At 39.5% G+C, this 20,557-nt stretch overlaps 1 protein-coding gene across 3 annotated transcripts in view; it reads left to right on the top strand.

Annotated features, from left to right (window-relative positions):
* The window catches only part of LOC149310013 (neuropilin-1-like), a 161,443-nt gene extending 141,384 nt beyond the window's left edge, over positions 1-20,059 (top strand). For all 3 annotated transcript variants that reach the window (XM_089533490.1, XM_089533489.1, XM_089533488.1), the window contains 5 exons: positions 4,687-4,824; positions 8,186-8,457; positions 9,939-10,032; positions 11,778-11,834; positions 15,119-20,059. In XM_089533490.1, coding sequence (XP_089389616.1) covers positions 4,687-4,824; positions 8,186-8,457; positions 9,939-10,032; positions 11,778-11,834; positions 15,119-15,411 — 854 coding nt within the window. In that variant the 3' untranslated portion in view covers positions 15,412-20,059. The remainder of the gene's footprint in view (positions 1-4,686; positions 4,825-8,185; positions 8,458-9,938; positions 10,033-11,777; positions 11,835-15,118) is intronic.
* Positions 20,060-20,557: the final 498 nt, after the last annotated feature.

Below are 20,557 nucleotides of genomic sequence, written 5' to 3'. Positions count from 1 at the left end.
TTTTGGAATATTGCAATGCACTAAGCTTGTATCTACTTGTGCAATCATATTTGTGTGCCTGTCTGTGTGAGAGTGTGTGTATGTACATGTAAAAGTGTTTGTATATGCAGGCAAGTGAAAAGAATGGAAAGAGGAGAAGGGGACTCCCTCCAGTGTCAGAATGGGTTGTCATAATTGTCCACTATTACCAGGGACAAAATGTGGAACCATTCGAGACCAAACTATAGGATAACTGCAGGACAAAACTCAGCCCCAAATGTAGGACATTTAAGAAAAATGGAGGATCTTAAATGTCCTACATTTTGGGCTGAGTTTTGTCCTGCAGTTGTCCTACAGTTTGGTCTTGAATTTGTCCTACATTTTGTCCCTGGTAATAGTGGACAACTATGGCAACCCGATGAAAATAATACTCCTCAAATCCCTTTCTATCCCCCACCACAGTCATTGAATAGATTTGTGGACTCCTGTATCCTTCAAGCCCCTCCCCCCCAATCCAGGGCAGAAGGGTAGGTGCAGCAGAGCAAGAAGGAACATCATGGGCTGTGTTCTAATAGCTGGTGCACCACAACAATGTCTGCATCACCATGAAGTATATAGCCTCCCTGACCCTCACTCAGCTCCCCACCTACCCCACTCTACCATCAGAGTCTTTCTCCCCCCTGAACAATCTCTTTGAAAACTAAAACAGTTGAATAGGCCCTGACAACTGGCAAGAAGAAGAAAAATGATTAAATTATTTGTTCTCCCTTGCAGGAATGAATAATTTTACACAGCACATCCTTAGGGATAAGGCTAGTTGTGCATGCCTGTGATAAAGAGAGAGAATTGGGAAAGGGAGTTGGCCTGTGCCTGCTGGTAGCTTTGATCATGGCAACCATCACCCCTTGGCCCACAACCCACATATAACCATTGGGGGTGAAAAGATTTGCTTCCATGTCTGTGCTTATATTCTGTATGTGTGTGAATTTAATCAGCACTAAAATTACCAAGAGAAGATTGTAAATTAGCATCAAATAATTCCAATAGCATATTCAAGTGACATTCTTTCTGCTTAGGAAAGGTTGGTTTCTGCAGTTATGACCTATGAGGGCAACTACCTGTGTTTCTACAGAAGGTGGATATCTGTTGTTTCATTCTCAGCCACAAAATATATCAAGCTGATACGAACTTCTCTGTGTGGCACAACCGATCACAAACCTGTCATATAGTTTAAATGTATGAACATATGGAGAGTATGCACTACACCTGTGATGCTCAGTCTTTGCAAGCCATCATTTATTTAACTCTCAATATGTAACTTGTGTTAATACTTTTTAGCAGATTATTAGCTGTTCTCCATTTAATTGAGGAGTCCTCCTCTTTTTTCCAATGTCCTTCATTTTACTATGAACAGCTGAGACAACCTACCAGCTGTGGGTCAGAGTCCATTAGTACCATGTGTGATGTTTTCAATATCACAGGAATGCTTCTAGTGTAGGATTGCCCTTCACTACGTCATTCCTGTTGAAAGAGTATTGAATTGTTGCGCTATCATTCTTCCTAGCTGAAGCCAAAACACAATCAATCATGACAGCGAGACAATACTTCAAACATGAGTTGCTCAGCCTGTCATGAGATTCATGGGAGTTTCTTTTCCCTTTTTTAATTAAAGATAAGTAATAAAGAAAGGAGTAGAATTATGTCTTTGGGCACTGACCCTCTTAGCTGTTGAGAGTATGGAGCTGGCTAGCTATTTAGGAGTTGTCCTTAGTTAAGGTAGAAACTATATTACAAACGTTCTCAACTATAAGAAAGGAATTTTATCTATTTAGAAACTGTTTGGGGGAAACACAAAGGAATTCCACCCATTCTACTAAGTGGGTTTTTATTTTCCTATTCAAATTCCATATTCTATTGAAAAATAATAAACTGCTTCATGTAAAGCCATTGGACAGAACTGGGGAGAAGTTGAAAACAAGATATGATCTCATCCTGACCAAAAAAAAGCAACATAGCACCAGACTTCCCTTGTTTTACAAGGAGCTTCTTTTGAAGCCTGCTTTGTATTTGGTTGGCTGTAGGCCATGTTTGTCTCTTTCCTTTCCAGATTTATTCTTTTAAATGCTGCCATCTTGTGGGTCTTTTAAACAGCATATGGAAAAGCTTTGCTTTATTTATGTGTGATTATTTTATGTTATGATTAATCACCGTGTAAAAGCAGGAATTTAAAGCGCTCAAAAGCCCTTACTATCTCAAATAGACAAGAGTCTAAAATTTTAAAATGCCTCTCTTTTTTACATTATTTTTGCTTGGGGATTCCTTTTGAATTAATATTTTTAATTGTGATATTGTGAAATAGTTGTCTAGACCTACACACATGTTCCTCTGTAGACAGGCATAGTTTTTGAATTGTGTATACTTTGAGTAGGATATGACTTCAGACACAAGCCTAGCAAACAGCAGCACTCTGCACATAAACAGTATCAGCATTCAGGCACACATCTGAATGCAAATCCAGAATCCAGGTGTACATTCAACTTATTTAACCAAGCAGTTTCTGAATTTGGTTCCTTACTTGGGTCTCCTTATCTGAACTAAGGTGCCAAACTATAATGAAACAAAAACGCCACATAACAAATCTTTATTCCAATCCTGGGAAAGTCCTGGTTGAATTTTGAGAAATCCTTGAATCATATGCTCAGGAAACAGATGGAGAAAACAGATTATTTAAATGTAGAAATCTGTACACTGTGAATACCTTTCTCTGGTGGCCAAATAGGATTTAAGTCTATTAAGCAATTTCCCTAATAGTGCTTTCATATATGGAACATTCTCTGATATTGAAAAAGCTCTGCACAGCCCCTGTTACATAGAACAAACCTGTCTGCATGCAAAGCATGTGCTCTGATGCTCAGCACTGGCCCCTTTTTCAATGACAGAGCTCAAAGTCAGCTTTAAGCAGGCACTCGGAGCTAACACAACAAACTACCCTGCACTTTTTTTCTGCCTAAAAATACATCATGGTACACGGAATTGCCTATATGCTTAACCAAATAACATATTCAGGAAGATATACACTCAAAATTGAATGATCACTTACTGATACATTGGTTCTTAAACAGGGGAAAAGAGAGGGAGTCTTTCTTCAGTTAAAATTAGTACAGTAGTTTGAATACTGATTATTGAATTAATAATCAGTTATCAAATTAACAATCAATTCAGAATTTAAGGTACCTGAATAAACTCTGCTTGCTCAACTAAGCTATTCTTGGTTACAAACCATGGTGTGTTTCCTTTAAAAATGCAAAATGAACAGGAGTCTTTTCTGCCATATCATTTTAAACCTAATTACAGTCAGTGCTCAGTATCTGCAGGGGATCTGTTCTGCACCTCCCACACAGAGACAAAATTCTGTGGATGCCCAAGTTCCATTGTCCCCAATGGTGGCACATGCACATGGCCATGCTGCCATTAAGGACAGCCCCCATTGTCTCATCATGGTATGTGCATATAGCCATGCCGCCATTGGGAACAACAAAACTTAAAGAAGATGCAGCCCCATGCAAGTGCTGCCACTGGACAACAGGGTCTGTCCCTAATGGCGATGTGGCCATGTGCATAGCTTGCCATCCGCGGATGCCTGAATCCACAAGTGGCAAATCCACAGATACAGAGGGCTGACTGTACATGAAACAAAATGCAATGGCTGAATGAAAAAGATGGACAATAGAACAATTTTAGGCAGTAGTGGATAGCAATATTATTATTATTATTATTATTATTATTAAGCTTTATTTAACATGGCTCAGTTCAGGTGTAAAGTCTAACCATGGTTTTTTAAAGGGGAGAATCATGCAGAAGTTGTTCGACTATAAATCTCAGCATCCCTAGCCAGCATAGACAGTTGTGAAAAATGGTGGGAGCTGCAGTGAAACATTGTCTGGACTCAGGGACACATATTTCCCATCCCTGATTTTTACACCCCTATGTAAAAGTGTCTGCAATGAACTTCAAGTGTCCTGCACTCTCTCTTTCCACATCTCCATTCGTGAAACCCTTCAGGTTTAATGGCAGTCTCTAATGGTCAGCAGGCAGCTGCCAAAGACTTTAGAGGGTTCACCATTGTTGATGCTTGCTCACATCTATGTGCTTGGGTGCCATGTTTACGTTTCCACAATGACCTGAAAAAATGCCACATTGGGGCCTTATGTAGACGTCAAAATAACGGGCATCTTAGAGGTAACTACCGCAGTGACTGCTGCTGCTGCTGCTCAGTGCCCACCACTGTCAGTAGGAACAGGGCCCTGGTGTCAGAGAGGAAGGTGCTTTGTTGAGGGGTGCTCACACATGGTAATGGTTTTCTTTACTCCCTGGCTTATGCCAAACTTGAGTTTGTGATTGCATCTAAAACAGTGAAATATGATCCATACTCATCTTACATTCAAGTATGTGAACAAGAGTTAGATCTTTGTTGCAGGTTTGTTCACCTGAAAGTAACCCATTTTTGCTGTTATGTGCAGCAAATGGTACAAGATCTAGACAAGTGTAATCCAAAAACATCTTGATCCCATTGACACTTCAGGGAATAGGTTTTATCAGAATATTTGAAATGCTTTGAAACAATAGAAGTTATAATTTTCCAGTATGTATATTTTTCATTCTCTCTCTTCCTCCCACCCTACCAATCCTCCCACCCTGTCACTGAAGAACTCCCGGCATATGGTTTCAACTGTGGATTTGGCTACAGTTCTCAGAAGACAATCTGCCGTTGGGAGCATGATAGCCAACTGGACCTGAGGTGGGCTGTGCTTACCAGCAAAACCGGACCCATTCAAGACCACACAGGTAAAGTAGGGCTCACATCCGAACTAAGGCTGCAATGGGAGGGAAGGGAGAGTAAAAAGGAGCATTGTGTTTAAAATCAAAAGACCTGCTTAGAAGTGGTATTTTATGTTACTAGATTTCACAGTGATGAAAAAGGCAGTGCTGTTTCAAAACCTTCAGCAGAATTATGGCCAGGTTTTCCTTTTTTTTTTTTTTTTTAACCTGAAGTGTGTACCTCCCCAAGCTTTTCCCAACAACACATAATGCTCATTTCAATTATCCTTTTAGGAGCCCCTTTGCAGGTTTCCTTCTTTAATAAGATCTCCAGCCATCACATGCTTCCTGCTTGTTTTTCAGTGACACACTCAAAGCCCAGTGAGCAAAGGGCATTTTATGACCTCCGTGCCTCCCAATTATTGTTCTCTTTTTCATTATGCAGATGAGTCAAAGATGCTGGCAATGACCCCCCCCCCCCCATTTCCATTTTCAGAGCACCCCCCCACACACACACACACATCTTTATTTAATGAGAATGACAAGGAAATTAGACAAAATTGGGCTCCTTAAATTTAGAGACACTTTCAATTGAGTCTTAAGACAAGTACATTTAGTTTTAAGGGGTAGGGAAAAAAACTTAAAATACTTTGACTATAAATGGCACTGTACAAATAAATGGCATCAAATTAAGTGAAAGGCAGTTAGCTGAAATGAAGGCTATAATAATGGGGAAAATCATGCAAAGTAAAATGAAATGACTCAGTAAGATCTGACATTGAAGGGAGGTTAAAAGCCATGTTAGCCAAGGACTGACAAAATCTAAAAGGCATGCATAAGTTGAGCTCTAATTAAGACAAAGAAGGCAAAGTTCCTGACCCAGCGCTGCAATAATATTCTTGAAATGAAAAATATTTGAACTTTGCCATGAGTGTCTAGAGACAAGCACAACTTGTCCTCTTACTGAAGGGCTGGAAAGAAAATGACATTTCTTAAATGAGGTTTTGTTATCACTGAGCTTTAGAGTTTCAGGTGCCTTTTCACATTCCAGGAGCTATAATCTGGAAATGTTTTCATGGAAGAACTGTGAGTCTTGTTCCTTCTTTTCTGCTGTGACATTCTTGGCAGTGCTCAAGACTCATTTTGCCAGTGTTTTAAGGGGCACTTTGGATATTTTAGTTAGAAAAGTGGAACTTAATTAATTAAATGCAAAAGCACTGTTTGTAATTATTATAGAATTGTGAATGGGTAAACTGAGTTGGCATGATCATCTGAGATCCAGGAGTAACGCTTCTTTAATTCCTTTGAAACATTCACTCTTCACTTACAGCTTTCATACAGCTAACGTTAGCATTAGTTATGACTGCAAAAATGGGCATGAAAGGTCATTGGGGTTCCCAACCTAGTATATGTCCAGGAGCCATCCACCTTTGCCACCCATTCATTCCCTAACTCTGCTCCTCTCCTTCACCTGCTGTGACAAGCAAGAATCCAGTGCTTTACATAGCAGTTGAGGGAGAAAAAGCTGGAATCTCTACTGAGTTGGGAATGGTGGGAGAAGGCATGGCCATCATATGTTCTGATGCAATATAAAATTTAAAGGCATAAAGGAATTGGTTCTCTGGATTGGAAGATGGGTTCGTTTCCCTCACCAAACTGTAGAGGTTCTCATCTGGGGATGCTTGAAAAGTTTGTTTATTTGGAAACAAATTCACTGATTCTCACTTCCTTTGTTGTTGTTACTGTTTATTTATATAGCACCATAAATTTACATGGCACTTTACAGAGATTAATTAGTTAATTGGACATTTTCCTGCCCTCAGGCTTACAATCTAAAAAGACATGACACAAGAATGGCAATGGGGAAGGGGAAGGGGAATAATTCCAGCAGTTTTTATCTCCCTCTAAAGCCTGGACCATGGCAGATAGACTGGAGGGAGGGCCCTTCTTCTTACTCTAGGCTAGGCTCAACAGAGCTGGCCTGCCTCTCTCCCTCTGGGGCTGGATGGTATCAGATGGACTGGAAGGAGGGTGTTTTACTTTGTTGTTGCTGTTGTTGCTGTTGTGTGCCTTCAAGTAATTTCCTAAGGTGAACCTATCATAGGGTTTTCTAGTCAAGTTTCTTCAGAAGGACTTTGCCATTACCATCATCAGAGACTGAGAGAGTGTGATTTGCCCAAAGTCACCCAGTGGTTTTCCATAAACTTCATATTAAAATGTAGAGGTTGTTTCAGATGATTAAATACATATAAAATATGCTGCAATTTTGCATTAATTTTTAAAGCTTCAGATGTATGGGGAAATAGGGTGAAATGAGCTGGCTTAGGAGGAGGGGTGATTAGTTGCACTGCAGCCCTTGGAGAAACACTGTTCGCATATTTGGGGAGATAGCAGTATGTCCATGGGAGATTGCATGAATGCCCAAGATTTTTCCAAAAACTGGCACATCAGGGGGAAGACTTTGCCTTGACAGATTAGTTTTTTTATGAAAGTTATACAGTAGAATGGGATACAAATATGCAGTTCTCCTATATATTTTCAGAGATAGTACTTCATGGTTACCATGATTCCTTCCAAATATCTGGACTGATTCTAAGATATTTTCAAGGAAGTCACCCAGTTCTTTGGTCTACTTGATTCCTGCCTGTTGGAAGTTGTTTTAATAAATAACTATTTCATTCAGGGACAGGCAACCTTGTGCCATCCAGATATTTTGTATTACGACCTTGATAATCCTATACCACTGACTGTACTAACTGAGGCTAATGGGAATTGATGTATTTATTGAGAACATTTATACCCCACCCTTCAGCCAAAATAAAGAACAGAATACAAATTGTTGATTTTATAATTTCCTGACCTTAGGCTTACAGTCTATACAATTGTGTAAATACACAAAAAGGGGAGAGAATTAAGTCCAGCAAACACTAACTGCTATTCTCTCTCTCAGAGGCCAGAGAAATGGCAGCTGGTACAGATGGGAGGGCCTTTTGTCAGCCACTGAAATCAAAGCATGATGGCATTGTATTTCAAACATCAGGAGGGTACTAGGTTGTCAAACCCTACTGTAGCTTGTGTGGTCACCTGACACGGTGCACTTTACCATTTCTACCAATACTGTCCCTTGAATTTTTCAGTGTCCCTTATCCTTCTCCTGTATGGGATGATATATCAGGAATGTTCATGAACTAAAATGTTGACTTTGCTGGGAAGGGGAGAAGGGGAGAGAGCACACTACAAGGTGACCTTCAAGCCTTTTTGCAGGCTTACAATTCTGTAGCAAATCTTTAGATAAGGTCAGATCAGTTTTGGAGTGTTTGAGCTTTATCAGGCTTAAGGGAACCAAAAGTGGGGCATTATTTCTAATGCAGTATTTTTGTCACAGCAGGAGATGGCAATTTCATTTATTCACAAGCTGATGAAAACCAGAAAGGCAAAGTTGCACGGCTCATCAGCCCCATCATCAACCCACAGAACTCTGCACTCTGCATGACTTTTTGGTATCATATGTCGGGGCCGCACGTTGGCACATTAAGAATCAAACTGCGGTACCATACGCTTAAAGAGTATGATCAGGTCTTGTGGATGCTTAGTGGAAATCAAGGAAACTGCTGGAAAGAAGGGCGGGTCCTTCTTCATAAATCTGTGAAACATTATCAGGTAAGTAAAGATTTGTAGGTATGACTGAGCCTTTGCTCAGAGGTGTATAACACATGCTTTCTGTGCATGTGCACAGTTTCTGACTGAATCCTCAGAATCTCTGAAGCAAAGATTGCATGGACTGAATCTGGGACCTTCTCCATATAAAGCCCATATTCCAAAACTGAACTGTCACTTTCTTTCCACCACTCCTTTTCTCACCCTGCCCTTCTCTCACTTTCTCTGCCTCCCCACACAAAATGTTATGTGTGAATGATAGAACATTCTTGATAGATGTCTGAATTGATCACATATAGAAAGCTTTTGAAATTAGGTTGACAGTTACAAGTTGCCCATCCCTGATTTAAAATGATCTCAGGGTGAAGAACTCCTGCTTATAACATTGAAGATCTACTGCCAGCCAGTATAGAAGTCCTTGCCAAAGTGGGTCAATGGCTCGACACAGTACAGGGCTCATATTGGTATAACCAAGACTTAGCAGCTGTCTGCATTTGTACACTTACAGATGTAAAGGAGGGCAAATTTGTATGAACTGCTCAATAACAAAACACTCAGTTTTTACAGATTGTAAGCTTTGATGGATTCAGAGTCACCTGTTCTGCTAATGTGTGCAGAAATGTAAGCTTTTCTTGCATCACATTTTTCTTCTCTAAAAGGAATGATTTCTCCTTCCATATTGTTTACTGGTTGATTAAATGATTAATTGCAAAAACTTTCATATCATCCTTCCATCAAGTTTTCATATTTTGAAAGAGAGTGAAGCACAAAAACATAAGAACAATACCCCACCCCAATACAATAAATTCCACTTAAATACTGTTTAAATACTGTTAGAGGAATTAAGCCTCCCCCCCCCCCCCCATGTGAAGTGAAAGATGTTTTTGGTTGGCATTCATTATCAGCACCCAGCTCAATTACAGAGTCAGCTGCTCTGAAGAAGACAGTAGCATCTCCCACAGCAGATAGGCTCTTAACAGCCTTGGAGCATTTGTATTTGTGAAACTGAAAGCAGCTTCTGCTTCAGGGAGGTTTGTAGATCAAATGTATATAGATCAACATGCTCGTAGCATTTTTCTACTAATTCCTCTTTCTCATTAAAAATGATCAGATAATAACATAAACATGATATCATGAGGGAAAATCAGAGGGGATTTGTTCTTGACCATGTGCAAATGTCCAAGGCCAATTTGTCTAATTTGAAAGTTGCATGTATGGCTCAAATATTTTCATATTTCATAGCCGTGCAGATAAGAAGGCCAGTCTGTTTTACAAATAACGCCTCACGTCAGTTCTAACTTAATTATTCATATGGTCATTTTTTTAGAACTTTAGAAAATGTGAAAAAAGGGTAAGACATACCTAGTCTTGACAACTGACAAACAAATAGTATCACTTTTTGCCCTCCATTGATATGCTTGTCAAAGAATAGGAATGTTTAACCTCTGGTTTTCTACATCAAACAAACACAATGTTTTTACCAGGTGATGGTGGAAGGAGAAATAGGGAAAGGAACTGGAGGAATTGCAGTTGATGACATTAACTTTGACAGCCACATAGCCCAGGAGGAATGCCGAAGTAAGTAACTTGTTGTGAAACATCTCATGTGGAACACTATGAATTCTTTCTATGGCAGCTTCATAACAGATACAAGGGTCCTACTTTCCACCACCACCACCACCACCCCAAGTATGCAAACTGCTTTATAACATTCATCACACTTTAGCCTTTTGAAATTAGACCACTGATGAATCGGGGTCAAGCAGACTGGCAGCTTGGCGCAGACTCTGGCCACTCCAGGCTTCATTCCCCATTTGGTGCAGGATCACAATGACCAGACACCATACTCTTGCAGCAAGCAGTCGCCACAGTCCAGAAAGTGCCACCAGCAAGAAGCATTGTTTTGCACTCCTTTTGCTGGAAGCCCCGGACTGCCTTAGGTGGCTGCAGTGCAGCTTCAGTCCGATCCAGGGACGTGTGTCATCTGTATGCCACACTCCCGGATTGGCCTGAAGTTGGTGCTTTTGGTTTGTGTATTTCAGGCCTCAGTGCTGTGAAAAGTTAGCCAATTTTCATAGAGTGAGTCACACTTGGCTCTGCATAGGTTGGGGCTATTTGTGAACGTCATCGCTGTGCTGGAATTTGACCATATAATTCTTGTCATTCTTCTGAAAACTTGTGTGATCATTGGCTTAAAGGCCACAAAGGCAATTAGGCTGTAGTTCTGTGGTCCTTGAGGTATGCTCCAGAGTTCATAAAGTGGAACATCAGTAATACAACTTACAGTATAGTAATCATCATCTTTATCTATGTAGCCTAGTAGTGTCTACTCTGAGTGCCAGCAGCTCTCCAGGCTTTCAGGCAGAGAGAATTCAGTTGCTGCTTGGTAGAGGTGAAGATACAATGCATTGAATCTAGGATGTTGTTGTTAGCTTTCAAGTCATTTCTAAATTATGGCAACCTAAAGGCAAACCTATCACAGGGTTTTCTTGGTAAGATTTGGTCAGAGAGGGTCTGAAGCTGAGTGTTTGTGACTTGCCCAGGGTCACCCAGTGGGTTTCCATGCCTGAGCAAGGATTTGAACCCTGGAACATTCTCCAGCGACCACAGAACTGTAACCTAATTGACTAAAACGTAGACAATAAATACAGGGTTGTTGTTTTTTTAGGTACCAGTCTGCCATCCTTGCATCTTGTTCTGCTCACAAAATGTGTGATACTAAAAATATGGCATAATATTAAATCCTATGGGGAAAATAGTTATTTATAAGAGATACTTAAATAGAGATAGGAAGTATTTTGTTTCATGTCAGTTTACATTCTAGACCCTACAAGCTGATTCCACAATTAAGCTCACTTGTGTGTAATAATTTATGTAGGATTGTGATCAAAGGATGTATATTTTACAATTGAAACCCCCAGGTCTGTCTTGTTCTCTTTTTTGGACACTACAAGCCATTTTTATTTTATTTTAAGCAACTAAGGGCTGCTGGTGTATGATTAAGGGGCTTTATGGTACTGGGCTTCAAGATTATGAATAGATTGAAAGAAATATGCTAATTTTACCAACTGATTTTCATTTTCCATAGACAGAAACTCCCTGCTGATAACTAAAACTGAGCCAAGATGGGGTGGAGGGAGGACTTTTAATCCCTCTTTTCTTCTTTGCTAATTTTGGGAGACCAGGTTAATGAACAGTTATGTCAAGCTGACATAATCATGCTCCAAGACAGGAGAAAATTTCTAAATACCATTATTGCCAGCATGAGAGCCAATCAGTATTTGTCACCCTAATAATCAATGTCAATTCTCTTTGCTTGCTAGAGTCAAATGATGCAGGAAATGAAATAGTCGAAGTAGAGCCAGATATTAATCAAACAGGTAAAATGCTTCTTTAGTTTAAAACTTCCTTGATTGTCATATGAATTTGTGCATCATATTAATTTATCTTAATCTCCATTGCAGTAATGGCTCTTCTATATAAACATATGCAGAGTTCATTTACTAGTGTACAAACATTTTTAAGTTTTATACATGTTTTTAAAAAGATGTTAAGCCTGGTGACAGACAAACTGCATAGAAGAGTGTTTGGTTTTCTTTGAGGACGTGGCAGCAGGTGGTGTTGAGAGAGGCATCATTACTTGCTGTGTATACTGATTTTACTGAATTGTCATGTTCCAAACACTGTCTGGGGAAATCAACAATAATAAGAGCAGAACACATTGTATAGAGAGGCAAAACAAGGGCTTGTTTTCCTTGCAGCTGAGCTGGGAGCTCATTCCAATAGTTTTAGTTCAATAGTGTTATTCTGTAGTAAACAACACTAAAGGAATAAAATTTGTGTCTAAAGAAATTCCAAAAGAACCCAGACCTCAAAGGTGCATGGAAACAAAGGTATTGGGTTTGTTGTTGTTGGTTGGCTGGTTGGTTGGTTGTTCAGAATTAATATTGTTGTCCACAAGGGAGGAATCTGGTTTGTTGCCTCTAAATTGACTCAAAACTCTATGTAGGGAGAATTTTGTGTCCAACCGTTTTATATCCTCTTCCTTTCAGCTACCTAACAAAGTAAGTTCAGGCAAAACCTCCAAGACTAACTTCCATCATTTAAAAAAAAACACTGGAGAGGTTCTGGTTCACATGTGGAAGGTCTTGTATTATACACATGACTGTCTTTAGTTCCTGACCATACACAATGTAGAAATTCATTACTGAAGCCCCAGATCTGAACCTGGACTTACCAAATGGCTTTATATTAATCTGCTTAAATGGCATGAATTACTTTACCCTGAGAGGTGTTTTGATTTGTTGATTTTGTGCTGTGGTCTTTTATTTCTTTTTCACTTTGTTTCATTTCTGATGGGTAACAGAATCTGGAATAATTTTTGAAGAAATTTCTGTGTCTGTGAATGTATTTTAATGAATAAATAAGGCAACGTACATGGATAAAAAACATAGCTGATGCCTTGGTTCAATAAACCTTGGTTCTTCAAAGCCATTGGGTCTAGAAAGACTTTGTTCTAGAAAGCCATTTTAAATACTACAACATTTATTTAGTTATTGTTCGAAATACTTGTACCCTACCTTTCCACCCCAAAATAGGTAATTAATACAAAGCCATTTAGTAAGTCCAGGTTCAGAAGTATTGTAAAGTATTGTAAAAATATATATATTGTAAAGTATTGAATCAGTAAAACAACATAAGTCATACAAATACCCATTGAAAGCAGCAACAGTAATAAAATTCACAGATGTTCAAGTATCCAATGATGCTTTACTAAAAATCATCCCTGAACAATGCTGATGTTAATGAAAGTATGAAGGCATAGAGAGGAAACAGCAAGATCTTCCACAACAGTGGATTCTTAGGCGCTTTACAGAACGCCCAAAAAGAGTGCTCTGCCAGCGCCCGTGTTGGCTGCGCCAGTGAACCGCAGCGGACAAACCGCGCGGTTCCCGGCACAGCAAAAAGAAGCCGCAAAAAGCGGCTTCTTTTTGCAGCTCGGTAATGACGCTGCAAGGCACCAATGGTGCACTTGCGGCGTCATTTCCATGCCACAATGTGCAGACGCTAAGTGTCCACAACGTCAAAATGGCAGCACCCATGTAGAATCAGCGCCACCATTTTGTACGTGCTCGGCACGTACTAGGGTTAGGGGCGTCTGGAAAGGACGCCCCTTCCTAACCCTAGTATGTGCTGAGCACGTACTTTTTGGTGGTGTGGAACCCGCCTTAGTTGGATCAAGAAAGACCTGCCTCACATACCCAGCAGCTGTATGTCAGATGACAGTGGAAGACAGAGCTAGGAGACCCTCTGCAGACCCACACTGTCCACATTGGTTCATAGGGGTAAAAGCAGTTCATTAATTTTCCAAACCTCAATGTAAAACCAGCATTTGAAAGTTGACATAGGCGGGATACAAACCGCCAAATAGTACATCATCAATACGTACTAGGGTTAGGAAGGGGAGGTGCTTCCGCACCCCCCTAACCCTAATACGTATTGAATACGTACAAGATGGCGGCGCCCTGTTCATACGGGCGCAGCCATCTTGACGTATCGGACGCTGAGCGTCCGTATGCGTCGCGTCTTTTGTGACGTAGTGAGTGCGCCCCTGGCACCTCGCTACGTCGCAAACGCGACTCCAAAAGAAGCTCCATTTTGGAGCTTCTTTTTTGCTCCGCGCGGGAGCCGCGCGGTTTGGCTGCTGCAGCTCCCATGCGGAGCAAATTGCGCCGGCGGAGGAGCGCCGCAAAGCGGCGGTTTGTATCCTGCCATAGGAACTTATCAGAAGACACTACAATTGATAAAGCCATTAGGATTATACAGTAACCAGCCAGCAGCACACCAATACAGACAGGAGCTGCCACATTGGTCAGGAATATCAGCATGCACAGAGATCTTGTAGCATCTTTGAGACTAACTGAGCAAAAGAAGTTGCAGCTATGAAAGCTTATCCTACAAAGTCGTTTGCTTAGTTGGTCGCAAAGGTGCTACAAGATCACTTTGCATCTCAAACAACTTAATTGCCCTAGTTTGTACTGTTTAATTAACATTCCCAGAATGTTATTTCTGATTCCCAAAAGCTGGTGGTTGTGTGCCTCGTTGAGAATTAAGAGGAACTCAAAATATCCATCATAGCATGCCTGCCCACTGCTGCTTTAGGAAAAAATAAGGACCTAATCTTTATCCCTTTATCCTGCAGTAGCATTCTGAGGTTTATCTGGCCCTCCTGTTCATTATATAATCATACAAGCAGTGATTTATCTAGGAAAAAAACATATCTATAAGCCACATGATCTCAGGATAGTCAGCAATTCCCCTGCCAGTACACATGTCTATTGTTGGTTTGATTTTAAAGACCCTGCTGATTTAACCAGTTCCCAAACACAGTTGAGCTTATATAAAAAACATTGAGACATGACAGACAGTTTAGGAAAACAGACTTGTATTCCTTGGTATATGGATTTGTTTTAAGCAATAGAAAAGTATTTCTGAAATAAATTGTCTTTCCATAAGCCAGACAGTTCTCCAATTCCAGCCCTGTCTATATTTTCTGCTGTCTCCATGGAGCCCAAAGTACTTCCAAAGATTGTCTGCCTGCTTTTCTTTCTTTCCTGTGTGTATTTGCTCAGCATTATAGCTGTCCCTCTTTGTTCTACTGTAGGATTTACTCCTGATTACCGTGAAAATGGGGAGCCCTACAATGATAACATCTCCAGAAAGCCGGGTAATGTTCTGAAGACTCTTGACCCCATTCTCATCACCATCATAGCCATGAGTGCGCTGGGAGTCCTTCTGGGGGCCATCTGTGGAGTCATTCTGTACTGCGCCTGTTGGCACAATGGAATGTCAGATAGGAACTTATCTGCACTGGAGAACTACAATTTTGAACTTGTGGATGGTGTGAAATTGAAAAAAGATAAACTGAATGCACAGAATACTTATTCAGAGGCGTGAAAAGAATATAGCTAAAGAGGTTGTGGAGAATTGAGATGGAAGGACATATCACTAGCTTATGCTGGGAAACTGTGGATCTTCTTTTACTGTACAGGCTGAAAACCGCGTTGGGGACGCTGAGCCAAGCTTTTCTCAGGAGCTTCAGTGAGTGTAACAGATGTACTAAAACATGGACAACAATCTGTGTTAAACAATCTGAATCATGTACAGTCTATTTCTGTTTCTGTTTTGATTTGAAATAATCAAATGCTGGTGTTGAGACCAAGTATGATTGACTTAAGAGGGGATGTTTCTTTTGGTCTTTCCTATTTTTATTTTTATCTGTCCTTCCTCCCCCGTCCCCATTCCCTCCTTTCTTGGTTTTGTTTCCTTCCTCCCCATCCTTCATCCTGTTTGTTTTCTCTCTCTCTCTCTCTCTCTCTCTCTTTTTTTTTTTTTACTGTGCAAAAATCCAAGATGCTGTCACAAAGTGTATTTTGGTGGGGGTCCTTTTGGTGGACATGCTGTCTTTAGCTCAGTGCCCAGAAAAAAATATCAGAGTAACAGCAACTTAGTGGATTCCTAAACCTGTATTTGTGTATAATTGCTTGTGTTGTGCATAGGCAACGGAGGGTTAGGGTGTTTTTGAAAACAAAACAAAAAAAGTACTGTAGCATCAGTACTAGTATAGTGTGTCAGCTCTGTTTAACAAGCAATACAGTCAGAATTTTATTGGTGTTTCTCAATGTTGTACTAAACTTTGTGCTTGTGAATTCCATACAAGAAATACGTGCCATCATCCAGAAACAACCGGCAAACCAAGTGTACTGCCTCTAATTGTAAGAAAACAAAGCAAAAGTCCTTGGCACTGGCTAGTGTGTGTCCTCTCAAGTGCCTTTTTGTTTGTACTGCTTCTCATTGTGTTAACATTAACTCCACCTTTGTCTCTCTCCAGTTAAAGTCCTTATTACTTACCCTAAGGGCTCACTGACTAACAAGAAAGTATATTTTAGAGTAAGTAAACCTTGGGAAGGCAAGGGCTAAGGAAATTAGACAACTTGGTGGCTTGATTCTTCCACTTCCTGTATTTCAATTTAATGTTTCTGGACCATTTTTGTACAAAGCTGCAATATTTTCCCCCTTCTCCTTTTATTGTTCTTTCATATAGAATGTATTTTCAAATATAAGCACTCAATTCTCTCTTTCAGATTCGCTTTCTCGCTCTCTTTCTCTCTCTTTCTCTCTCGCTCTGTCTAAGTAGATTGTTGCATAAACATTTGCCATTGTCAAGGAAAGGAAAATGCAGCTTTAATTCGCTGGTAATGGCAAAAAAAATGGATTTATTAGACTATGTTTTGTTTTGTTTTCCTGAGTTTTTTTTCTTATTATTTTAAGTAAGGGAGATTTAACTTTACACTCCAAAGTTGAACTTTGGATTTCTTGTTAACAACATAAAGTGAAAGTATCTTTTTCTTTTAGTAAGCCATGAAATCAGTCTTTTAATTCTGTGCAAGGCTTTCATATTAATAGATAGCAAAAGAGGGTTGTTTTTGATTTCTCAAAACAAAGAATGTCTCTTGCCATCTACTAGCCATACTGTCCAATGTAAGGGTGATTATCTTTGTGTAGGACCCTTTCGTCTTAATTCGGGTTACACTGATGCTGCTACCAGTGGTGCTGTGTTGGCTTGGTCAGCAATGGATAAGCTAAAATCAATCAATCACTCAATATATGACACATTAATCCTAAACTGAGTTAATATATGACAGATTGAAAACCCATAACATTTTAAAGGCAAGAATGTACACGCCAGGTTCAAAAACAGATCATGCTGTGTACAACATTTGTATTTCCCTCTTTCTTTTTCAGGAACAGATTACGTGATACTGTCCAAAAAAAAAGTATCTATGTAAAGGAAGCAGCAACTGACACAATGCATTTAGGAATTAAATTATTCTCCAAAAGATGTAGTTAAGATTTTAAATTACAACTAGAAGTCGAGTCATCAGAAAGGGATTTTGCCACATCAGTTTATTGGTAGTGGGGAATATTTTTGATGAAATATACCCTTGCATGGTGAGAGTTGGTAAGTATCATGTCAGACTAAACTTTTGAAAAGTTTGCAAGACTTAACTCAGATTTGGAACAACTATAGCAATTGCCCAAAAATGGCAGAATTCAAAGCTAAACATTTACCACAAAGGAGAAGGAGTAATTCCTAAATGCATTATCCAAATTCCACTTACTGAAACAATCTACTAGTTAATTATCCCAAAGAGAAGATCAAGCCCAAATAATTTTCAACTGCACTTGTTTCATGTAATATCTAGTTGCATTATATAATTATCAGCTTTGCCATAGCAATAGTTACCATGTGGGCATCTTAAGATCCATAACCTAAAAGCATGCAAATATCATTTGAGACATGGGGCTTGCCTTACATGAAGACATGGCCCTGGCAGACATCTAGGAACAATAGGTAAACATATTTCTTGATGATGAGAATGGACTTGTTCATGTGGAGACAATTTCAACCGAGTCCATCTGGTGAAGTGTTGCCTATTCTGGCTGGCTGCAGTTCTCCAAAGTGTCAAAGAGGTCATTTTTGCCTCTATTATAGGAGATGCTTTTAAAACTAGAGTTGTGCGAGATTGACCCTGGGACCTTTTGCATGCGAAGCATGTACTCGACCATTGGATTGCTTATCCTTTAACTCCAGATAACTTCCAGTAAAGTCTGTTCCTTGGAAGAAGTCTTGTGCTTGGGCTGATACTTGAGCATATGAAACCTTTGTGTTATTATGGCTCATTCACACATGTTAATAATCACTCTTTTCTACAACATAACAGGTGATTAATATGCAAGTGTGAACTACTGCCAGCCCAGGAGAGTACAACATGTACTATTATTTGACACTTATTCAGTGCAAGAAGCCAGAGGTGACATGTTCACTGTTCAAGGGTATCTAATATGATGATACTGGAATCCAACCCCTGTCAGTCTTAACATGATGACTTTTCAATGGTGAGGAGAGCTGTAATTGAACATCTGAAGCTCACAGGTTCCCCGCCCCTGGCTTCACAGTCCCAGAAACAAATTCCACTCTGCTCAGTAGGATTTATGCCTAAGGAAGTACAGAGGGCTGCAGAATGCTTTTTAAAAATGTTGTATGGATCTTAAATTGTGTGTGTGTATACACACACATACACATACTATCATAGACAACTCTCATGGGACAGCAAGGAACACGATAGTGTGAATAGCTCCAGCATATCTTTTCCTAACCTCCCTGTCAGAAAACAAATGCTCCTTTCCTAGAAACCTAACTAGGCTTGTCCCAGCCTCCCTTCACACTTCAATTCACACATTTCAATTTGTTGAAACTCATTTGGGTTTAGCTAATTGTTTTGCTCTAGTTGGAACAGAAAAGGGTTGGACTTTAGTCCACCCAGCATTGGTCCTGTGTCCTCCATTTTCTTCAGTGCATGCCAGCGCCACAGAAATAAATAAAACTTGATGCATCCAACCTTTCTTCCTATGGCTCCATCTCAAAATATCTGCTGTTTTGGCAAATAAATGTCTGTGGTGGAGACATTTTAGTTGTGGCACCATGGCAAGATGGCAGAATGACACCATCACATGAGTATGACATGAATATCAGCTTAGCATTTAGCAGGTGTGCCAGTGCAGATATTTGAAGCTAATGTGCTCCCTGATGGCTAGTCTCTTCCATGTCAGCAGTTTGGTGAATCCTCTCTGGGTTTTAATCCAGACATTCAAACAGATTTCCAACGTGCAAAGGTTAACCCCCAAAATGGGATCAGTGCCTTTGACAGCTCCTTTAATGTTCACCATAAACCTCAAAGATTATTCATTATTCTACTAGCATGGAAGCCACCAGTCGTCACTGAGTGCATCAGACTGCAAATGGCATGGGTAGAATAAGAAAACCTATTGCTATTCTTCAGCCTCCCTCTCCAAGCCTACTACCCTATGTGTCCCTCTTCAGCTTGCCATCTAGCTGGAGGTTGTGGGAACTGTAATCAAATACATCCAAGAGCAGTGAGTTACAGAAAGCTGTGGTTAATGTTGAACACCAGAACAGAACATTGGGGATCTTATTTTTTTCACACAGAAATTTAATCAAAACTGCCCTTCAGCAAAGGAAAAGTGATACTGCAACTTTTAACAAAAAAGAAGTTATCTTGCACTGATAAATATATTTAAAAATTATATGTTTATAAAGTTATTAATTTGTAAAGGCAGTGTTACAAATTGTTCAGTTTATATTATTTTAGATTGTTTCATAATTTTGAAAGTGTAAAATAACATATTTTTTTCTTTATCAAACAAAAAAAAAACCTATAAAAATCTTCTGTAGTGAAAGGATTTCATTTTACTAGTATGTTATTGCTTCATGTTTTGTACCATCATGAAATTTTGTGCAAATTTTTTTACAGAAATTTTTTATTTTCTATGACAATATGACACTTTTAAATTGTTATTTCAAAAGTGAACAGCGAAGCCTTAACTTTAAATGATGTTTGTATTCTCGGACACTGAGTAGCATTAAAAACAAGCAAACATAGGATTGAATTGTAATTTAAATTTCCAGACAATGACTACTACATTCCAAAGAAACAGTTGAATTAAACATTTTCATAAAATACCCCATACCTTCATGACTTTTATTGTGCTTAAAGCTGTACTGGTTTCAACACAGCATGCCTTTTCAAAATCTCTTAACAAAATGATATAATTTGTTAAGACAAAAAAAAAAAAAAAAAAAAACATTGTCATCAAGAATAAGTCAAGGCTCCACAGAAAGAAATTCCACATTCAAATGCACTTTCAGAATATCCCATGTCACATTTCTTAGCTATTTCATATTCAGATCCCCTGAAACTGAAAGTCAGCAGAACATTCCTATGCATATCTCAGAAGTAAACTTCATTTAATTCCTAGGCTACACTATAGTATGGCAGTCTAAACTGCAGTTCATGTATTCTGGATGGGATTGCCACAGATTCTCTCCAGAGAACAAAATCTTTGCATTTAAGTTGTTTTCTGGGTGCAGATAAGCTATTTGCAAAAGTTTACAGAATTGCAGAAAAACATACCTTATTTATCAGGCCTACTGATGGTGGCGTAGAAATACTACCTGACA

This window comes from Sceloporus occidentalis, unplaced genomic scaffold (genome assembly GCF_023333645.1).
Source record: "Sceloporus occidentalis isolate IW3139 unplaced genomic scaffold, rSceOcc1.0.p SCAF_7, whole genome shotgun sequence".
Classification (NCBI taxonomy): Eukaryota; Metazoa; Chordata; class Lepidosauria; order Squamata; family Phrynosomatidae; genus Sceloporus; species Sceloporus occidentalis.
The sequence above is the reverse complement of the archived record's forward strand: the minus strand, read 5'-3'. Positions and strand labels throughout refer to the sequence as shown.